At 40.6% G+C, this 18,841-nt stretch overlaps 1 protein-coding gene and 1 pseudogene across 1 annotated transcript in view; both read left to right on the top strand.

Moving 5' to 3' along the window:
* Window positions 1–5,781: 5,781 nt before the first annotated feature.
* Window positions 5,782–5,852, top strand: LOC136146778 (U6 spliceosomal RNA; annotated as a pseudogene).
* Window positions 5,853–11,538: 5,686 nt separating this feature from the next.
* Window positions 11,539–18,841, top strand: part of UBTD2 (ubiquitin domain containing 2) — a 58,787-nt gene continuing 51,484 nt past the window's right edge. The window contains exon 1 of the mRNA XM_065905590.1: window positions 11,539–12,039. Coding sequence (XP_065761662.1) covers window positions 11,970–12,039 — 70 coding nt within the window. The 5' untranslated portion in view covers window positions 11,539–11,969. The remainder of the gene's footprint in view (window positions 12,040–18,841) is intronic.

Raw genomic sequence — 18,841 nt, forward strand, 5'->3', positions numbered from 1 at the left:
AGGAAGTTAAGAAACACCTGGACAAACAGGCAAATTTGGCCTTGGAGTACAGAATGAAGCAGGGCAAAGGCTAACAGAGTTCTGCCAAGAGAACCACTGGTCATAGCAAACACCCTCTTCCAACAACACAAGAGAAGACTCTACACATGGACATCACCACATGGTCAACACTGAAATCAGATTGATTATATTCTTTGCAGCCAAATATGGAGAAGTTCTATACAGTCAGCAAAAACAAGACTGGGAGCAGACTGTGGCTCAGATCGTGAACTCCTTATTGCCAAATTCAGATTTAAATTGAAGAAAGTGGGGAAAACCACTAGATCATTCAGGTATGACCTAAATCAAATCTCTTATGACTATACAGTGAAAGTGAGAAGTAGATTTAAGGGACTAGATCTGATAGACAGAGTGCTTGATGAACTATGGACGGAGATTTGTGACATTGTACAGGAGGCAGGAAGCAAGACCATCCCCAAGAAAAAGAAATGCAAAAAAGCAAAATGGCTGTCTGAGGATACCTTACAAATAGCTGTGAAATGAAGAGAAAAGAAAAGCAAAGGAGAAAAGGAAAGATATTCCCATTTGAATGCAGAGTTCCAAAGAATAGCAAGGAGAGATAAGAAAGTCTTTCTCATCAATCAATGCAAAGAAATAGAAGAAAACAATAGAATGGGAAAGACTAGAAATCTCTTCAAGAAAATCAGAGATACCAAGGGAACATTTCATGCAAAGATGGGCTCCATAAAGGGCAGAAATAGTATGGACCTAACAGAAGCAGAAGATATTAAGAAGAGGTGGCAAGAATACACAGAAGAACTGTACAATAAAGATCTTCACGACCCAGATAATCACGAAGGTGTGATCACTCACACTCACCTAGAGCTGGACATCCTGGAATGTGAAGTCACGTGGGCCTTAGGAAGCATCACTATGAACAAAGTTAGTGGAGGTGATGGAATTCCAGTTGAGCTACTTCAAATCCTAAAAGATGATGCTGTGAAAGTGTTGCACTCAATATGCCAGCAAATTTGGAAAATTCAGCAGTGGCCACAGGACCAGAAGAGGTCAGTTTTCACTCCAATCCCAAAGAAAGGTAATGCCAAAGAATGCTCAAACTACCATACAATTGCACTCATCTCACACGCTAGTAAAGTAATGCTCAAAATTCTCCAAGCCAGGCTTCATCAATATGTGAACTGTGCACTTCCAGATGTTCAAGCTGGTTTTAGAAAAAGCAGAGGAAGCAGAGATCAAATTGCCAACATTTGCTGGATCATTGAAAAAGCAAGACAGTTCCAGAAAAACATCTATTTCTGCCTTATTGACTATGCCAAAGCCTTTGACTGTGTGGATCACAATAAACTGTGGAAAATTCTCAAAGAAATGGGAATACCAGACCATCTGACCTGCCTCCTGAGAAACCTATATACAGGTCAGGAAGCAACAGTTAGAACCTGACATGGAACAACAGACTGGTTCCAAATAAGAAAAGGAGTATGTCAAGGCTGTTTATTGTCACCTTGCTTATTTAACTTATATGCAGAGTACATCATGAGAAACGCTGGGTTGGAGGAAGCACAAACTGGAATCAAGATTCCTGGGAGAAATATCAGTAACCTCAGATATGCAGATGATACCACCCTTATGGCAGAAAGTGAAGAAGAACCAAAGAGCCTCTTGATGAAAGTGAAAGAGGAGATTGAAAAAGTTGGCTTAAAACTCAACATTCAGAAAACTAAGATCATGGCATCTGGTCCCATCACTTCATGGCAAATAGATGGGGAAAAAGTGGAAACAGTGGCTGACTTTATTTTTCTGGGCTCCAAAATCACTGCGAATGGTGATTGCAGCCATGAAATTAAAAGACGTTTACTCCTTGGAAGGAAAGTTATGACCAACCTAAACAGCATATTAAAAAGCAGAGATATTACTTTGCCACCAAAGGTCCATCTAGTCAAGGCTATGGTTTTTCAATTGTCATGTATGGATGTGAGAGTTGGACTATAAAGAAAGCTGAGTGCCAAAGAACTGATGCTATTGAACTATGGTGTTGGAGAAGACTCTTGAGAGTCCCTTGGCCTGCAAGGAGATTCAACCAGTCCATCCTAAAGTAGATCAGTCATGGGTGTTCATTGGAAGGACTGATGCTGAAGCTGAAACTCCAATACTTTGGCCACCTGATGTGAAGAGCTGACTTACTGGAAAAGACCCTGATGCTGGGAAAGATTGAAGGCAGGAGAAGAGGGGGCGACAGAGGATGAGATGCTTGGATGACATCACTGACTCAATGGACATGGGTTTGGGTGGACTCCGGGAGTTGGTAATGGACAGGGAGGTCTGGCATGCTGCCATTCATGGTGTCACAAAGATTCCAACATGACTGAGCGACTGAACTGAACTGAACTGAACTGAACTGAACTGATGAATGGAAAGGAACTTCTTCAATCTAAAAAGGGCATCTGTTAAAAACCTACAGCTAATTCTTACAACTCAGCAACAAAAAGAAAAGTCAACTTAAAGAAACATAGAGCTAGGTGGCATTTTAGAGGTTTCCAGGGGCTTGGAGGAAGAGGAATGGAGAGTGGTTACTTAATGGTCACCAGGTTTCTTTTTGCGAAGATTAAACAGTTCTGAAACCAAATCATAGTAATGTTTGCAAAACATGAATGCTCTTAATGCCACTGAATTGAACACTTGAAAATGATAAATAGCATATTATGTATATTTTGTCAGACTATTTAAAAATAATCCTAGAGCTGGCATCATACTTAATGGTGAAGTGGAATGGAACAAGTAAGGATATTTGTACGTTGTCATGCCTACTAACCAATGAAATTAGACAAGGAACAAAAGCATATACCAATTGGAAAAGAAGTAAAATTCTCTTCATCCACAGATAACCTGAGCATCTATTTAGTAAATCCAATGGAATCTCTAAAGAACTACAAGAAGTGACCAATGATTTAGCAAGATTGCACAATATCAACATCCAAAAATAAAAATAAATATAAAATATTTATATTTTATAAATATAAAAATTTTATAAAAATAAAAATATTGTATATCTATATGCTAGCAACAAACATGCAGTAACTGGAGCTATAAAAACACTATTGTTATTGATAACATCAGAAAATGAAGTCTCTAGTGGTACATCTGACAAAAGATACACAAGACTCGTGTATTTATGGAGTCCTCTGGCAGTCCAGTGGTTAGGACCTGGTGCTTTCACTGTCATGAGCCTGGGTTCAGTGCCCAGCCAGGGAACTAAGATTCTACAAGTGGCGTGGTGCAGCCAAAAAAGAAAAAAAGCCTGGGTACTTAAAATTACAGAGCATTACTGAGAGAAAGTAAAGATTAAAAAAGATATAAACAAAAAATATATATACTGTGTTCCTGCTTCAAAAGATTCTGTATTGTTCCTGTGTCAATTTTCCCAGTCTATTTATAGAGTCAATGTTAATTCAATCAAAATCACTACAGGGTATTGTTTGGTTTAAAAAAAATCATTGAAAAGATGATTCTAAAATTAGCATGGAACTGCAAAAAACAAAGAATAGTCAAAACTACTTTGAAAGGAAAAAACAAAGTTGAAGGATTAATACAATCTGATTTCAAGACTTATTTCAGGATAGGCAGAATGTGATCTTGGCATCAATATCAAATAGATCAATGAAATAGGGTAGAGAGTCCAGAAATAGACTTACACACATATGGGTAAATCTTTTTTAAAAAATTGAAGTACAGTTGATTTACAATGTTGTATTAGTTTCTGGTGTACGGCAAAGTGATTCAGTTACATGTATATACATATACATTTATGTGTGTATGTTCTTTTCCATTGTGATTTGTTATAGGATATTGAATATAGTTTCCTGTGCTGTACAGTAGGATCTTGCTGATTACCTATGCTATATATGATATATCTGTTTGTATCTGCTAATCCCAAACTCCTAGTCTGTCCCTCCCCGTCTTTCCCCTTTGGTAACTGTAAGCTTGTTTTCTATGTCTGTCAGTCTGCTTGCATGTTATAAATAAATTAATTGGTATCATACTTTAGATTCCACATGTAAGTGATATCACATGATATCTTTCTGACTTATTTCACTTAGGATGATAATCTCTAGGTCCATTCATGTTGCTGCAAATGGCATAAAGTCTTGAGTAGTATTCCATTCTGGGCTTCCCTGATGGCTCAGTGGTAAAGAAACTGCTTGCCAATGCAGGAGACAAGGGTTAATCCCTGAGTCGGGAAGATCCCCTGGAGAAGGAAATGGCAACCCACTCCAGTGTTCTTCCCTGCAAAATCCCATGCACAGAGGAGTCTGGCAAGCTACAAGTCCCTGGGGTCACCAAAGAGTCAGTCGTGACTTAATGACTAAACAACAAGTATTCCACTGTGTGTATATATATATCTATATATCTTCTTTATCCATTCATCTGTCAATGGACATATAGGTTGCTTCCATGTCTTAACTATTAAGAACTGGACAGATTTTTTTTTTAAAGGTGCAAAGGCAGTTCAGTGGAGAAAAGAGTCTGTCAACAAATGTTGCTAAATATTGATAGATGTATTTTTATATTCAAAACCAAATTCACAAAAAAACATACTTTGATCCATATCTCACATAATATGCAAAAATTAATTCAAAATGGATAATAGACCTAAATGTAAAACCCCAGACTATAAAGGGCCAAGAAGAAAAAAAGGGAGAAAGATTTTTTGACTTTGATTTAGGCAAATTTTTTTTATACGACACCAAATACATGATCTACAAAAGAACACATTGATAAACTGTACTTCATCAAAATTTTTAAATTGTTTTTTCAAAAGACATTCTTAAGAGAATAAAGAGAATTCCCTGGTGGTCTAGCGATTAAAACTCTGAACATTTACCACCAAGGGTCCAGGTTCAATCCTGGTCAGGGAACTAAGATCCCAGAAGCTGTATGGAGTAGCCAGTTAAAAAAGAGAGATGGAGAGAGAGTAAAAATATAAAGCAAAGACTAATTTGCAAATTAAATATTCGATAAAAGAGTTGTATCCAGAAAATATAGAGAACTTTCAAAGCTCAAGAATAAGAAACTCAGCATACAAATGGGCAAAAGATTTGACCATACACTTTACAAAAGAAGATACACAAATGGTGAATAATAACAGGAGAAGATGTTCAATGTCGTTAGTCATTAGGGAAGCAAAAACTAAAACTACAGAGAGATAGTCACTAAACACTTATTGGTGGTGCTTGTGGTTTAGTCTCTCAGTCGTGTCCAACTTTTGTGATCCTACGGACTGTAGCCCACCAGACTCCTCTGTTCATGGGATTCTCCAGGCAAGAATACTGGAGTGGGTTGCCATTTCCTTCTCCAGGTGATCTTTCTGACCCAGGAATCGAACACAGGTCTCCTGTGTTGCAGGCAGATTCTTTACCAACTAAGCTATTAGACCTGACCCAAATCAAGTGTTGGTGATGATATAGAGGAACTGGAGTTTTCATATAATACTAATGGGAATCTAAATGATAAGGCCACTTTGGAAAATAGTTTGGTAGCTTCTTTAAAAAAAACAAAACATAAAAACATGACTATATGTTCCATTCATTCTACTACTAGGCACTTAGCCAGTAAAAAGAAAAAGATGTGCCTATACATAGACTTTACAACTTTACTTGTAATCATGAAACGTTGGAAACATCCCAAAAGTTCAACAAGTGATTGGACAAACTGACATTTCCCTACCATGGGAAACTATTCAGTATTTAAAAGGAATAAACCCTAGTGCTTGCTTCAGCAGCACATATAATAAAATTGGAATGTTACAAAGAAGATTAGCATGGCCCCTGCACAAGAAGATGGCTTCCCAGGTGGTGCTAGTGGTAAAGAACCCGCCTGCCAATGCAGGAGACATAAGAGACTTGGGTTGGATCCCTGGGTTGGACTCTGCTTTTTATTTTTACTCTCTCTTCATCTCTCTTTTTAACTGGCTGCACCAGGCAGCTTCTGGGATCTTATTTCCCTGAACAAGGATTGAACCTGGGCCCTTGGTGGTGAATGTGCAGAGTCCTAATCTAGTCCCATGGACAGAGAAGCCTGGCTGGCTACAGTCCATAGGGCTGCAAAAAGTTGGACACAACTGTAGCAACTTAGCACACATGCTGAGCAAGGATGACAAAAAAAGGGAATAAACCCTAAAATTTGGATGAATCTCAAAGTAATAATGCTGAATGAAAGAAGTCATACAAAAGAGAGTACATATCGTGTGGTTTCATTTACAGAAACTTTTGGAAAATGTAAAGTAATCTGTAGTGACATAAGGCAGATCACTGGTTGCCTGGGGACAGGTGACTTGGGAGATAGAGTAAACAAGGATTACAGAAATTGGACTATAGAAATGGTACTATAGTACATCCAATTTTTCAAGTCTCAAACTTAAGAGTTATTAGTGATTCCTCCATCTTCCTCACTTCTTGCATCCAGGGATTACCAAGGGATATGAAGAAACTTTTGGGGGTGATGAATGAATATATTGATTGTGGTAATGGTTTCACAGGTGTATATATTTGTTAAACTTATAAAGGTATACACTTCAAGTACGTGCAGGTTTGTTGTTAAAATTTTTTTAAATCATGCTGGCTGCTGACTAGAGAATGAATTATAGGAGAAGGCAAGAAAGAGTGCAGGAAAGCAAGTTGGGAGAATATTGTAGCAGCCAAAGTGGGAGATGATGGTGGCGACAGAGACAGAGAAAAAGAGGAGAGATTCAGAATATATTTAATGGATAGAGTATAAAGGATTTGATAATGGGCTGGGTGCAAGAGGTGAGGAACATGGGGGAATCACTAATAACTCTTAAGTTCGAGACTTGAAAAATTGGATGGACTATAGTGCCATTTCTAGAGGATGAAAAAGACTAAAGTAAAAACAGGTTGGCAGAGAATATGGAGAATCAAGTTTTGTCAAGAACATGTGTTCTGTGAAATTCCATCTGTGGACCAAACTGCCTCAGGAAATGCCTGATGCCTGCATTAAAAATGCTGGTTCCATGACTCCACCACAGACCCACTGAATCAGAATTTCTGAGAAATTGTGATTTAAAAAAAATATATTTATTTGGTTGTGCTGGGTCTTAGTTGCAGCATGCAAGATCGTCAGTCTTCATTATGGCATAAAGGATCTTTGGTTGTGGCAGGCGAACTCTTGGTTGCAGCATCTGGGATCTAGCTCCCTGACCAGAGATCCAACCCAAGCCTTCTGCATTGTGAGTGTGGAGTCTTAGCCACTGGACCACCAGGGAAGTCCCAATAACATAAACTTTTTATCAAAGTTTAGAACTTTCATGCTTCAAAGGGCACTATCAACAAAATTAGAAAATAATTCACAATGGGAGAAAATATTTGCAAATCATATATCTGCTAAGGGATGTGTTATCAGAATATATGAAAAACCCTTATTACTCAATATAAAAAGACAAATAATCCTATTTTTAAATGGGCAAATGATCTTAGTAGACATTTTTCTAAAAGCAGATATACAAATCACCAGTAAGTACATGAAAAGACACTCAACATTATTAGTCATTGGGGAAATGCATGTAACTGAATGAGATATTCTTGTTGTTGTTCAGTCACTCAGTCCTGTCTGACTCTTTGGGACCCTATGGATTGCAACATGCCAGGCTTCCCTGTCCTTCACCAACTCCTGGAGCTTGCTCAAATTCATGTCCATTGAGTCGGTGATGTCATCTAACCATCTCATCCTCTGTCATCCTCTTTTCCTCCTGCCCTCAATCTTTCCCAGCAATAGGGTCTTTTCCCATGACTCAGCTGTTCGCATCAGGTGGCCAAAGTATTGGAGCTTCAGCTTCAGTATCAGTACTTCCAATGAATCAGTTCAACCCAAGGGTTGATTTCCTTTAGGACTGACTGGTTTGACCTCCTTGCTGTCCAAGGGACTCTCAAGAGTTTTCTCCAACACCACAGTTTGAAGGCATTAATGAAAAAGGTGCTCAGCCTTTTTTATTGTCCACCTCTCACATCCATACATGACTACTGGAAAAACCATAGCTTTGACTCTATGGACCTTTGTAAGCAATTATTAGTCATTGGGGAAATGCAAGTCAAAATCTCAATGAGATATTCTATATACCCAAAATGGCTGCACCATTTTATATGCTCTTATAAATTGCTAATGAGAATATAAAGTGGTATGATCTTCTTGGAAAATACAGTTTGCCAATTCCTCAGAAACTTAAGAGTTACCATATGAGCAAGTAATTTCACTGCTAGGTATATGCCCAGAACAATTGAAAACCTACATTCACACAAAAACTTGTACATGAATGTCATAACAACTTTATTCATAATAGCCAAAAGTGGAAACAACCTAAATGCTCATCAGCTGATGTAAGATAAACAAAACGTAGTATATCCACACAACGGAATATTGTTCAGTCATAAAAGAATGAAGTACTGATATAAGCTACAACATGAACTTGGAAAACATTATGCTACATGAAGGAAATCAGTCACAAAAAACTTCATATGACTCCATTTGTACGAAAGGTCCATTAGCAACTTTCAAATATGCAATATGGTATTAATTAAAGCCATCATGCATGATTTAAGGTGACTTACATCATTATGATTTATTTATTTATTTTATATCTGGAAGTTTGTATTGTTTGACTCCTTCACCCATTTTGCTAACACCCTACTCGCTGCCTCTGGCAACCACCTATCTGTTCCGTGAGTTTGATTTTTTTTTTTTTTTTTCAGATTTCATATATAAATAAGATCATATGGTATTTATCTTTCCATCTGATTTATTTCACATAGCAAATGCCCTCAAGGTCCATGTTATCACAGATGACAAAATCTTCTTTAATGGCTGGATAATATTCCATTGTATGTATACACCACATTTTCTCTATCTATTCATCCATTGATGACACTATGGTTGTTTCCATACCTTGGCTATTGTAAACAGTGCTGCAGTGAACATGGGGTACATACATCTTTTCAAGTTAGTGTTTTTAATTTTCTTTGGATAAATATCTAGAGGTAGAATTTCTGCATTATATGCCAGTTTTATTCTTAATTTTTTGAGGAATCTCCATAGTGTTTTCCACAGTGGCACCACTGTTTACTTGAATCCTACCCTCTAAATTGGTGAAATATATGGAATATAAATTATATCTTAATAAAGATGTTATTAAAAACCAGAAAAGCACACACACACAGAAGGCTTGTTTCTATGGAACATCTTAAGTGGGTTGGCTCATGCAGTGAATTTAGACAGGTCATGCTAGAAGAGCGTAAAGAGGAGAGCTAATGAGTTCCCACAGCGTTTACAGCATTGTTATTGGCCCAGTTTTACAGGTGAGGAAACTGAGCTATACAGAAATTTAAGATCATATAGCTAGTACAGGTCAGGTATCAGATTCTGTAGGGCGTTTAGCAGCCCTAATACTATCTCCTGGGAATGTGTCTCTGTTTTAAGATGAAAGCAAGGTGGAGAACATCTACAGCTAAGGATTTCTCAATGGAATTGCTCTCTCCTCAAGGTTGCCAAATCCTCAGTGCTCCTTGGCCTTCCTTGATAGCTCAGTTGGTAAAGAATCCGCCTGCAATTCAGGAGACCCCAGTTCAATTCCTGGGAAGATCTGCTAGAGAAGGAATAACCTACCCACTCCAGTATTCTTGGGCTTCCTTTGCAGCTCAGCTGGTAAAGAATCTGCCTGCAATGTGGGAGACCTGGGTTCGATCCCTGGGTTGGGACGATCCCCTGGAGGAGGGAGGGAACGGCTACCCACTCCAGTATTCTGACCTGGAGAATTCCATGGACTCTATGGTCCATGGGGCTGCAGAGTCCGACAGGACTTGGTTTCTTGGTTTAGAGCAAAATTTAGGACAAAGCAATCCCTTTGAAGCTATCAGTATGCAATCCCTTTGAAGCTATCAGTATGCAGCTTCTTTCCTTCGGGGGAGTGATGAAGTGATGTCTGTCTGGCTATATGAATACTTAGCTGAGGATGAACAGATAGAAGACTTTATGACACAGTACCTGAATATCAGAGCACCTTCTGAAAACTCACAAAGATGTCACTTGCATATAAGCTCCTCGAATGTTCATGAGTACCTAGGACAACACTCATTAGTCAGTATAAATTTACTATAGCAGACTTCTATTTCTCACAAGGCACTTTGTTTTCATGTAAGTATAGGGTTTTGTTTATTGGACATTCGTTTTAATCTGATTGTCAAATGAATACAAGGACTGAAATCTTTGCCTCCATTTTGGACTGTTTCTCTGAGCTACATTCCCATCCTGAGTCAAAGGGTATGAACATTTTTAAGTCTCTTGATCTGCAATCCAAATTGCTTTGCAAAAAGACTGAACCAATTTACACTCCCACCAGCAGTGTATGAAAATATATTTAAATGCAAATTCCAAGCTGCATAGAGCCACTTTCCTAGGTATTTTACTTGAAAATTTTTCTTTAATGCTAAGCAAAAGCTGACCCAGGACGTTAAAAAAAGAAATCTGATTATAAAAATGGAGCAGATAGTTAAAACAGCTCTTAGGAAGAAGTAAGCTTTAGAAAGACCCAAGCCAGGTGATAAAAAAAATTTTAAGGCATCCTGGCACAATTCTAGAGGGACCATTAACAATTTGGCTTCAGACTGGGAGAGCAACGGCCAAGAATGTCGGGCGTGGTCAGTGTACCAAATTCTAGTTTAGAAAAAGCAGGGTATTTTATTTATTTACATTTCAATTTGTTCTAAGGACGATTTGGGACTCTTAAAGGCAGGATCTTGAGAAGTAGCATTGTGTCTGAATAATCCTGTGAGGAGGAAACAAACCCACGCCCCCCTGAACTACGGTCCACGCTTATCTCTCGCAGCCCCGGATGCCTTGCCTCTGTAATCTCAGCCCAGTTTGCAACCACAAAGACTGCCTCTACGTCTAGTAATGGGGCACAGAGATTGCAGGGGGCAGGGGGATGGGGCGGCCAAGGAGAAGCCCGGACTTGGGATAGCAACCCACTGGACTCTACACAGATCCAAAAGGTGCTGGGACTTGAATCTCCAGCCAGGAGCACCCCTCCGCCGGGCACGTGGGAACCCGCCCGCGGGCCTTCCGTCACTACTCCTCCGTGCGCCACCCCCGCCCGCCCCCGACCCACATCTACCAGAAGGAGAGGACGCTCGAGGAGGGGTCAGAAACTCCATTTCGCCCCTTTCCACTTTTCCTAGTCACTTTTGCTCTGCCTATCCTGCTCTCTCTCCCTCCATCGCTTTCTCTGCTCATTCCCGTCTTTCCCTCTCCCTCCTCCACGCCCGCTTTCTCGGCTTCTTCCCGGGGACGGAACCCCCAGCAGCCTCCCTCCCTCGGGTTCGGGGGCCCGCTCCCGCCCTCCTCGCAACCCCTCCGCGCCTCCCCGCCTCCCGCCCCGCCCCTCCGCCCGCAGCCAATCAGCGCGCGACCTCCCGCGGCCCCGCCCCCCGGCCGTTTCAGGAGGGCCCGGCGGAGCCCAGGCCTCGATGCGGAGGGCGGCGCCGCGGGGCGGGGGCCGATGGGGTCTGGCGGACGCGGGGCGCCGGCGCGGGGCTCGCCTGCACGCGGGAGCGCGGGGCTGTGAAGGCGTGAGGTGGGCGCCGCGGCCCGCCCGGGATGGGCCAGCCCCAGCCTGGCGAGGCCGAGCCGGAGGCGAGGGCGGCGCGCGGGCCGGGCCTGCTGGGCGGGCGGCCCGGGGACTGAGGTAGAAGTGGGCGCGGAGGAAGGGGCCGAGCCAAGGCGGTGGGTGGAGCGGAGAGGGGGGCGGAGGCTGGGCCGCGGCGGGCGAGCGGAGCGGAGCGCTGGTCCGGAGCTCGGCGGCGGCGGCGGCGGCAGCGCCTGAGGAACCGGAGGCGGCGGCGGGCCCGGACGAGCGCCTGGAGGTGGCGGACGAGGCGCCGGGGGCCCCCATGGGCGGGTGTGTGGGCGCCCAGCACGACTCCTCGGGCAGCCTCAACGAGAACTCGGAGGGCACCGGAGGTAGGTGAGCGCCAGGGGGCAGCCTCGGCCCCCCATTGTTCCCGGCCGGGCCTGGCCACCTGTCCCGGCCCCTGCGGGCCTCGCGGCCGGGGCCCCCGCGCCCCTTTGTCATCCCCTCTTCCACGTCACTCCGCGCGCTCCGCTTCCGGCCGGCCGCCGGGTCCCCCCCTTTTTTGCTTGACCACCCCCCGCCCTCAGACAAGCACTCCGCGCTCCGGGAAGGTAGCCCACGGCCTCTCGACCCCACCGCCTCGGCTGGGGAAACTCGGACCAGAAACTGCCTCTGGCTCCGTCGCTCTCTCTCCAGCCCGTTTAATTATTCAGGAACAGGATGGCGGCGCTGGGGTTGCAGGAAAGCGAACTGATGGGGGTGGGAGGGGGGGTGGGGAGGGGAGCCTAATGCATTCCCTCCGACGGGCCCCGCCACATCTCTCCGAACCCGGCCTTGTTCAGCAGAGTTGGCTGGTCTCCGCTTTCCTGAGTTTCAGATGACAGCTGCCCTGGTTGGTTCCAATTTGGCCATTTAAACCTGCAAGTTTCTGGAACTCGGCTGGGGAAGTCTCAAGTGGCCACAGGCATTATTTTAACGAGGGGTGGGGAAATGGTCTGCCGGAGTAAAACGTGGCTTCTTGCTCCAGCCTGGGGATATTGGGCCAGTGCACTGTCGGGGTGGGCTAGTCAAATTCCTATCCATCTTACGTAAAGGAAAATATGTAGGATAAAAGTACAAATGCTGTTACCCCAGTAGGATTCGTACTTTAAAAGTTTCTGTGAAACGGAACGCACTTGAACTTTATTGTAAATATGTTTGCTGAGGAGAGGTATTTTAATTCAATCAATGTTGTAGTATAGGAGAAGAGTAATCCAGTTAATTCTACTTTTAGTTATATGACCTTTTACTGGGTCCATTCTATAGCTTGTGTAGAGGACAAAATGTTTTAGTTAAAGAAACAGCTTTTAGAAATAGCAAATATGACAGTGTTGGTTTTGTTCCAGCCTTATGTTAGATGTCACAAAAATGTGGGGTGTAAGTTCCTAAACTAAATCGTTTGGGTGGGTGGGTTTACAACTTTTTCTTAACCTGCTGGCATTTGGACCAGTTGCTTGCCTGTCATTAAACTCCATGTACACCTAACTTTTGACTTACAAATGTCCTGATTACATGATGTTTAGCCATGCTACTTCGTTAAAATGTACGGGCATCCTGTATGACTAAATCCCGGGCAAACTGAGAGCTCAGCAAAGCATCTTGAAAAAAAATTGTCCATGGCAAGTGGTACTTTGTAGTGCATTTCAAGTCATAGCATAATTACTCAGTGGCACGTTAACAATGAGATTTGCGGTAAAAACCAAGCAGGAAGATAAAAGGCGCATGGTTTAAAATAACCTTGGGTTAAGATCAAATTGAGGGTCAAAATCCTGTGGGTGAGGTGATCGTTAATGGTACCAGACTACAGGTAGTATTACTTTTTGGTAAGTATAGATAGTGTGCTTGTTATAGGTAGTTTTTTCACACTCATTTTAACATTCTAATTGAACAGTTTTCTCCTGTTGGTAGTGCACTTGAACTAATTTATGGTTTTAAGGCTTTTTGGTGGTGTGACTTGTGACCGGCAGATGTTATTAGCATGGACTTTTAAAAGCAAGAAGTATTAGCTTTAGGTAGTTTATTATTACCAGTGGTACCTACTTAGATAGTTATAGTGTCAGCTTCTTTGAGAACTGAGTTCTCTGGATTTTAAGCTGTGCTTTACCTTTTCAGGGTAAAGTTTAGGAAAAAAGTCGTGAAATGTTGGTTTTATTTTTGGAGAGAAGGCAAGACACTGATGTAACTGGGGTGAAGGAGTGAGCTGTGTGGGATAAAAGGATTATTTCTAGAATTTAATTTGTGGAGGCCTTTATTCTCCATTATTGTCATGAAAGTTAAAGCGTTAATTGTGGTTTAAAGGAATTAGCCCAGGTGAGTGTTTCAGGTTAACTTGTTAAATAGTTACTAGCTTACTACAGTAGATTTTTGTTTGGAAGGGAAAGACTTTTTCCAAAGGGTGTTGGCACAGATCCTTCACTTTCCAGATATACAGTAGTGGTTTTAATCTGGACATATTGGGCTATGAAAAATTTTTTTTCAGCATGGAGTAAAGCACAGTTTCCCAGTGTTTTTCATGACAGATTTAAGATTTTCATGACAGATTTAATTACATCCACAGTGTTGTGCAAACATCATCATTTTAGGATGGCTTCACTTTCTGAATATCAGCAGACTTGGTAAAATGACTTAAAAAACTTTTTGGGCCATTTGAGGTACTGTACTTTCCCTTTCCCTCTGAATCTTAAGTATGCAAATAAATGTGTATATTGAGAATAACTTCCATTCTAGGTGCAGTATTTTGAAGAAATTTGGGAAATTTTTGTAGGAGTTTTTAGAATATAGAAATGGCTTAATTAATATCGTAAGATTTGTGTTATGTATTGTTTTGGAATCAGTTGCTGTATCTTATGGTATACCTTGCCTAGAATTCAATTTTTGAGTTTCAGCTATTTTGACCATTTTTTAAATGCCTAATTTTAATCAAGAAAGTTATATTATAGAATTTATGCAAGATTATTTAACAGTACTCTGCAAGCTTCCACACTCCTAGAATTTCCAGCTGTTTTGACATTTTCAGACAGCATATTTTGTATAGTTTTCCACTTTATGATGACATTGTGATGCTGAGGTTGGCACTTAGGTCCTCTAGACAAAACTGTGGCCCATGGAATTTACTAAGTAATTAAATCTCTGATGAGTTTAAAAAATAAGAAATATATGATTAAAAAAACAATAAAATGAAATTCATTGAAGACAGCCAATTCCCTTCTTTTCATATTTTGATCCTTTAGTGAAAGTAGTGATGTATCAATGCAAAGTAGGTTCTCACCTTTGGATATGTCATTTATTTTGTACCTTCAGTGATATCCCAAGAGTAATGACCAAGGTGGTCACCAGTTTCTAGGTTTACAGGAGGAGAACTCTGAATACTGAACATTGATTTGTTTGGTTTTTTTGGCTGCTGCATGCAGCATGTGGGATTTTAGTTCCCCAACTACCGATTGAACCCACCCATACCTTTGCGGTGAAAGTGCAAATTCTTAACTACTGGACAGCCAGGGAAATCTCAAACATTGACTTCTTTATTTCAGAGTGTCTTGAGAATATCATGGAGTTCTTTCGGATATCCATTTATAGCAGCCTTAACACCTACTTGATGAGAACAATGCTTTTTGAGTAATAATAGCTACCCATTTAATCCAATATTTATTGTGTAACAGGTATTTTGATTATGTTCTCACTTAGTCTTCAACAACTCTGGGAGGTGGATAGTATCTGTTTTATAGATGGATTGATGCTGGGAGAAATTAAATAACTTGCTTAACATGGCAGAGCTTCCAAATGGCAGAGTCAGAGCTTAAACTGGGGCTAAAATAAAAAAAAATGCTGAATTTTCCCCCTTTTCTTCTAGTTTAATTTTTTTAAATTTTAGTAAAATACATATAAAACTTGTTATTTTAACCACTTTTAAGTGTATACTTCAATGGCATTAATTATATCCACAGCATGCAACCAACATCACTATGTATTTAGAGAGTTTTCATCACTCCAAACAGACTCTGGATCCATTAAGCAATATCTTTGCTCCCCTCTCCTCCTAACCCCTAGTAACTCTGATCTATGATTTGTCTCTGAATTTGCCTATTCTAGATATCTCATATAAGTAGAATCATACAGTATTTATTGTTTTGTTGGTAGTATATTTTACTTAACATGTCTTACAGGTTTATCCTGTTGTACCAAGTATCAGTAATCCTTTTTATAGCTGAATAATATTCTGTTGTGTATACATGCCATATTTTGATTATCCGTTCATCAGTTGAGAGACATTAGGATTGTCTCCACTTTTTGGCTATTGTGATTAATGCAGCTATGAACTTTAGTGTACAGAGAGTAAATCCCTGTTTTCAATGCTTTGGGATATATACCTAGGAGAACCTAGGAATTGAGAGATCATGTTAATTCTATGTTTACTTCTTAGAGGTAAATTTTCCCACAGTGCATGCACCATTTTACATTTATTTTAGCAGCATACAAGGGTTCTAGTTTCTTCACATTTTCACCAATGCTTGTTATTTCCCATTTTAAAAATTATAGCTTTTATAGTGGGTGTAAAGCGAGGGACATCTTATGGTTCTGGCTTGAATTTTGTAATAGGGATGTTAATGTGCTCATTTGGCATTTGAATATCTTCTTTTATTTATTTTTTTTATTTTTATTTTTTCTTGTATGTTAATTTTTTTTTCATTTATTTTTATTAGTTGGAGGCTAATTACTTTACAATATTGAGGTGGGTTTTGTCATACATTGTGGGCTGTCATATATCAGCCATGGAGTTACATGTATTCCCCATCCCGATCCCCCCTCCCGAATATCTTCTTTTAATAGAAATATTTATTTAAGTCCTTTGCCTTTTTGTTTTTAATTGAGTTTGGGCTTTGTTGTTATTGAGTTGTAGGAGTATATTAACCCTTATTCTGTATATTAAACCCTTATCAAGATACATGCATTCCAAAGAGTTGCACGGAGAGATAAGAAAACCTTCCGAAGTGATCAATGCAAAGAAATAGAGGAAAACAATAGAATTGGAAAGACTAGAGAGCTCTTCAAGAAAATTAGAGAAATCATGCAAATTAGAAATCAGAAAATTAGAGAAATCCTTGCAAAGATGGACACAATAAAGGACATACGGTATAGAAACAGCAGATGTTTAAAAGAGGTGGCAAGAATACACGGTAGAACTATACCAAAAGATCTTAATGACCCAGATAACCACGATGGTGTGATCACTAACCTAGAGCCAGACATCCTGGAATGCGAAGTCAAGTGGGCCTTAGGAAGCATCACTATGAACAAAGCTAGTAGAAGTGGTAGAATTCCAGCTGAATTATTTCAAATACTAAAAGATGATGCTGTGAAAGTGCTGCACTCAATATACCAGCAGATTTGGGTAACTCAGCAGTGGCCACAGGACTGGAAGAAGTGAGTTTTCATTCTAATCCCAAAGAAGGGCAATGCCAAAGAATGTGCAAACTACTGCACAATTGCATGATTTCATGTGCTAGCAAACTAATGCTCAAAATTCTCCAAGCTAGGCTTCAGCAGTACATGAACTGAGAACTTCTGGATGTTCAAACTGAATTTAGAAAAGGCATAGGAACCAGAAATCAAGTTGCCAACATCCATGCCAACGTTGGATCATAGAAAAAGCAAGAGAATTCCAGAAAAACATCTGTTTCTGCTTCATTGACTATGCCACAGCCTTTGACTATGTGGATCACAACAAACTGGAAAATTGTTAAAGAGATGGGATTACTAGACAACCTTACCTGCCTCCTGAGAAACCTGTGTGCAGGTCAAGAAGCAACAGTTAGAACCAGACATGGAACAACAGACTGGTTCCAGTTTGGGAAAGGAGTATGTCAAGGCTGTATATTGTCACCCTGATTATTTAACTTATATGCAGAGTATATCATGCGAAATCCCGGGCTGGATGAAGAACAAGCAGGAATCAAGATTGCCAGGAGAAATATCAATAACCTCAGATACGCAGATGACACCACCCTTATGGTAGAAAGTGAAGAGAAACTAAAGAGCCTCGTGATGAAAGTGAAAGTGGAGAGTGAAAAAGTTGGCTTAAAGCTCAACATTTAGAAAACTAAGATCATGGCATCTGGTCCCATCACTTCATGGCAAATAGATGGGGAAACAACAGAAACAGTGACAGAAACAACAAAATCACTGCAGATGGTGATTGCAGCCATGAAATTAAAAGACACTTACTCCTTGGAAGAAAAGCTATGACCAACCTAGACAGCATATTAAAAAGCAGAGTCATTACTTTGCCAACAAAGGTCCATCTAGTCAAGGCTGTGGTTTTTCCAGTAGTCATGTATGGATGTGAGAGTTGAACCATAAAGAAGGTGGAGCACCAAAGAATTGATGCTTTTGAACTGTGGTGTTGGAGAAGGCTCTTGGGAGTCCCTTGGACTGCAAAGAGATCCAGCCAGTCAATCCTAAAGGAAATCAGCCCTGAATATTCTTTGGAAGGACTGATGCTGAAGCTGAAACTTCAATACTTTGGCCACCTGATGCAAAGAGCCAACTCAGTAGAAAAGGCCTTGATAATGGGAAAGATTGACGGCAGGAGGAGAAGGGGATGACAGAGGATGCAATGGTTGGATGGCATCACTGTCTCAAAGGACATGAGTTTAAGTATCTCCAGGAGTTGGTGAAGAACAGGGAAGCTTGGTGTGCTGTGGTCCTTGGGGTCCTGAGCGTCTGAACAACAACAATAAGATACATGACTTGCAAATATTTTCTCCCATTCTGTAGGTTGTCTTTTCATGTCCTGATGATGTCTTTTGATTCACAAAAGTTTGTTGAAGTTCAGTATATCTGTTTGTGCCTTTGTTGCCTGTGCTTATAGTTTCAGTTTTAAATTTATTTTTAATCACTGATGGATAAAGAATAAATCTATAACCAATAATTTACAAATGTGATAGCTAACATTTGCTTTAACTATGAATAGAAAGCTGTTTTAAGCTTATTTCCTCTGTCAGATCTAATGAAAAGGTTGATATGCAGTGAAATTGTTTTTAAAATTTGACAGGTGATCCATAAACCCCTTTCAGTTTCTTAATCAAGAGATGAGTATTGTCTTTTTTGGGGAAGCATTTTACAATTAGCAACCATTGAGAACCCACAGGATGC

The sequence above is a fragment of the Muntiacus reevesi genome, chromosome 14 (assembly GCF_963930625.1).
Source record: "Muntiacus reevesi chromosome 14, mMunRee1.1, whole genome shotgun sequence".
Lineage (NCBI taxonomy): Eukaryota > Metazoa > Chordata > Mammalia > Artiodactyla > Cervidae > Muntiacus > Muntiacus reevesi.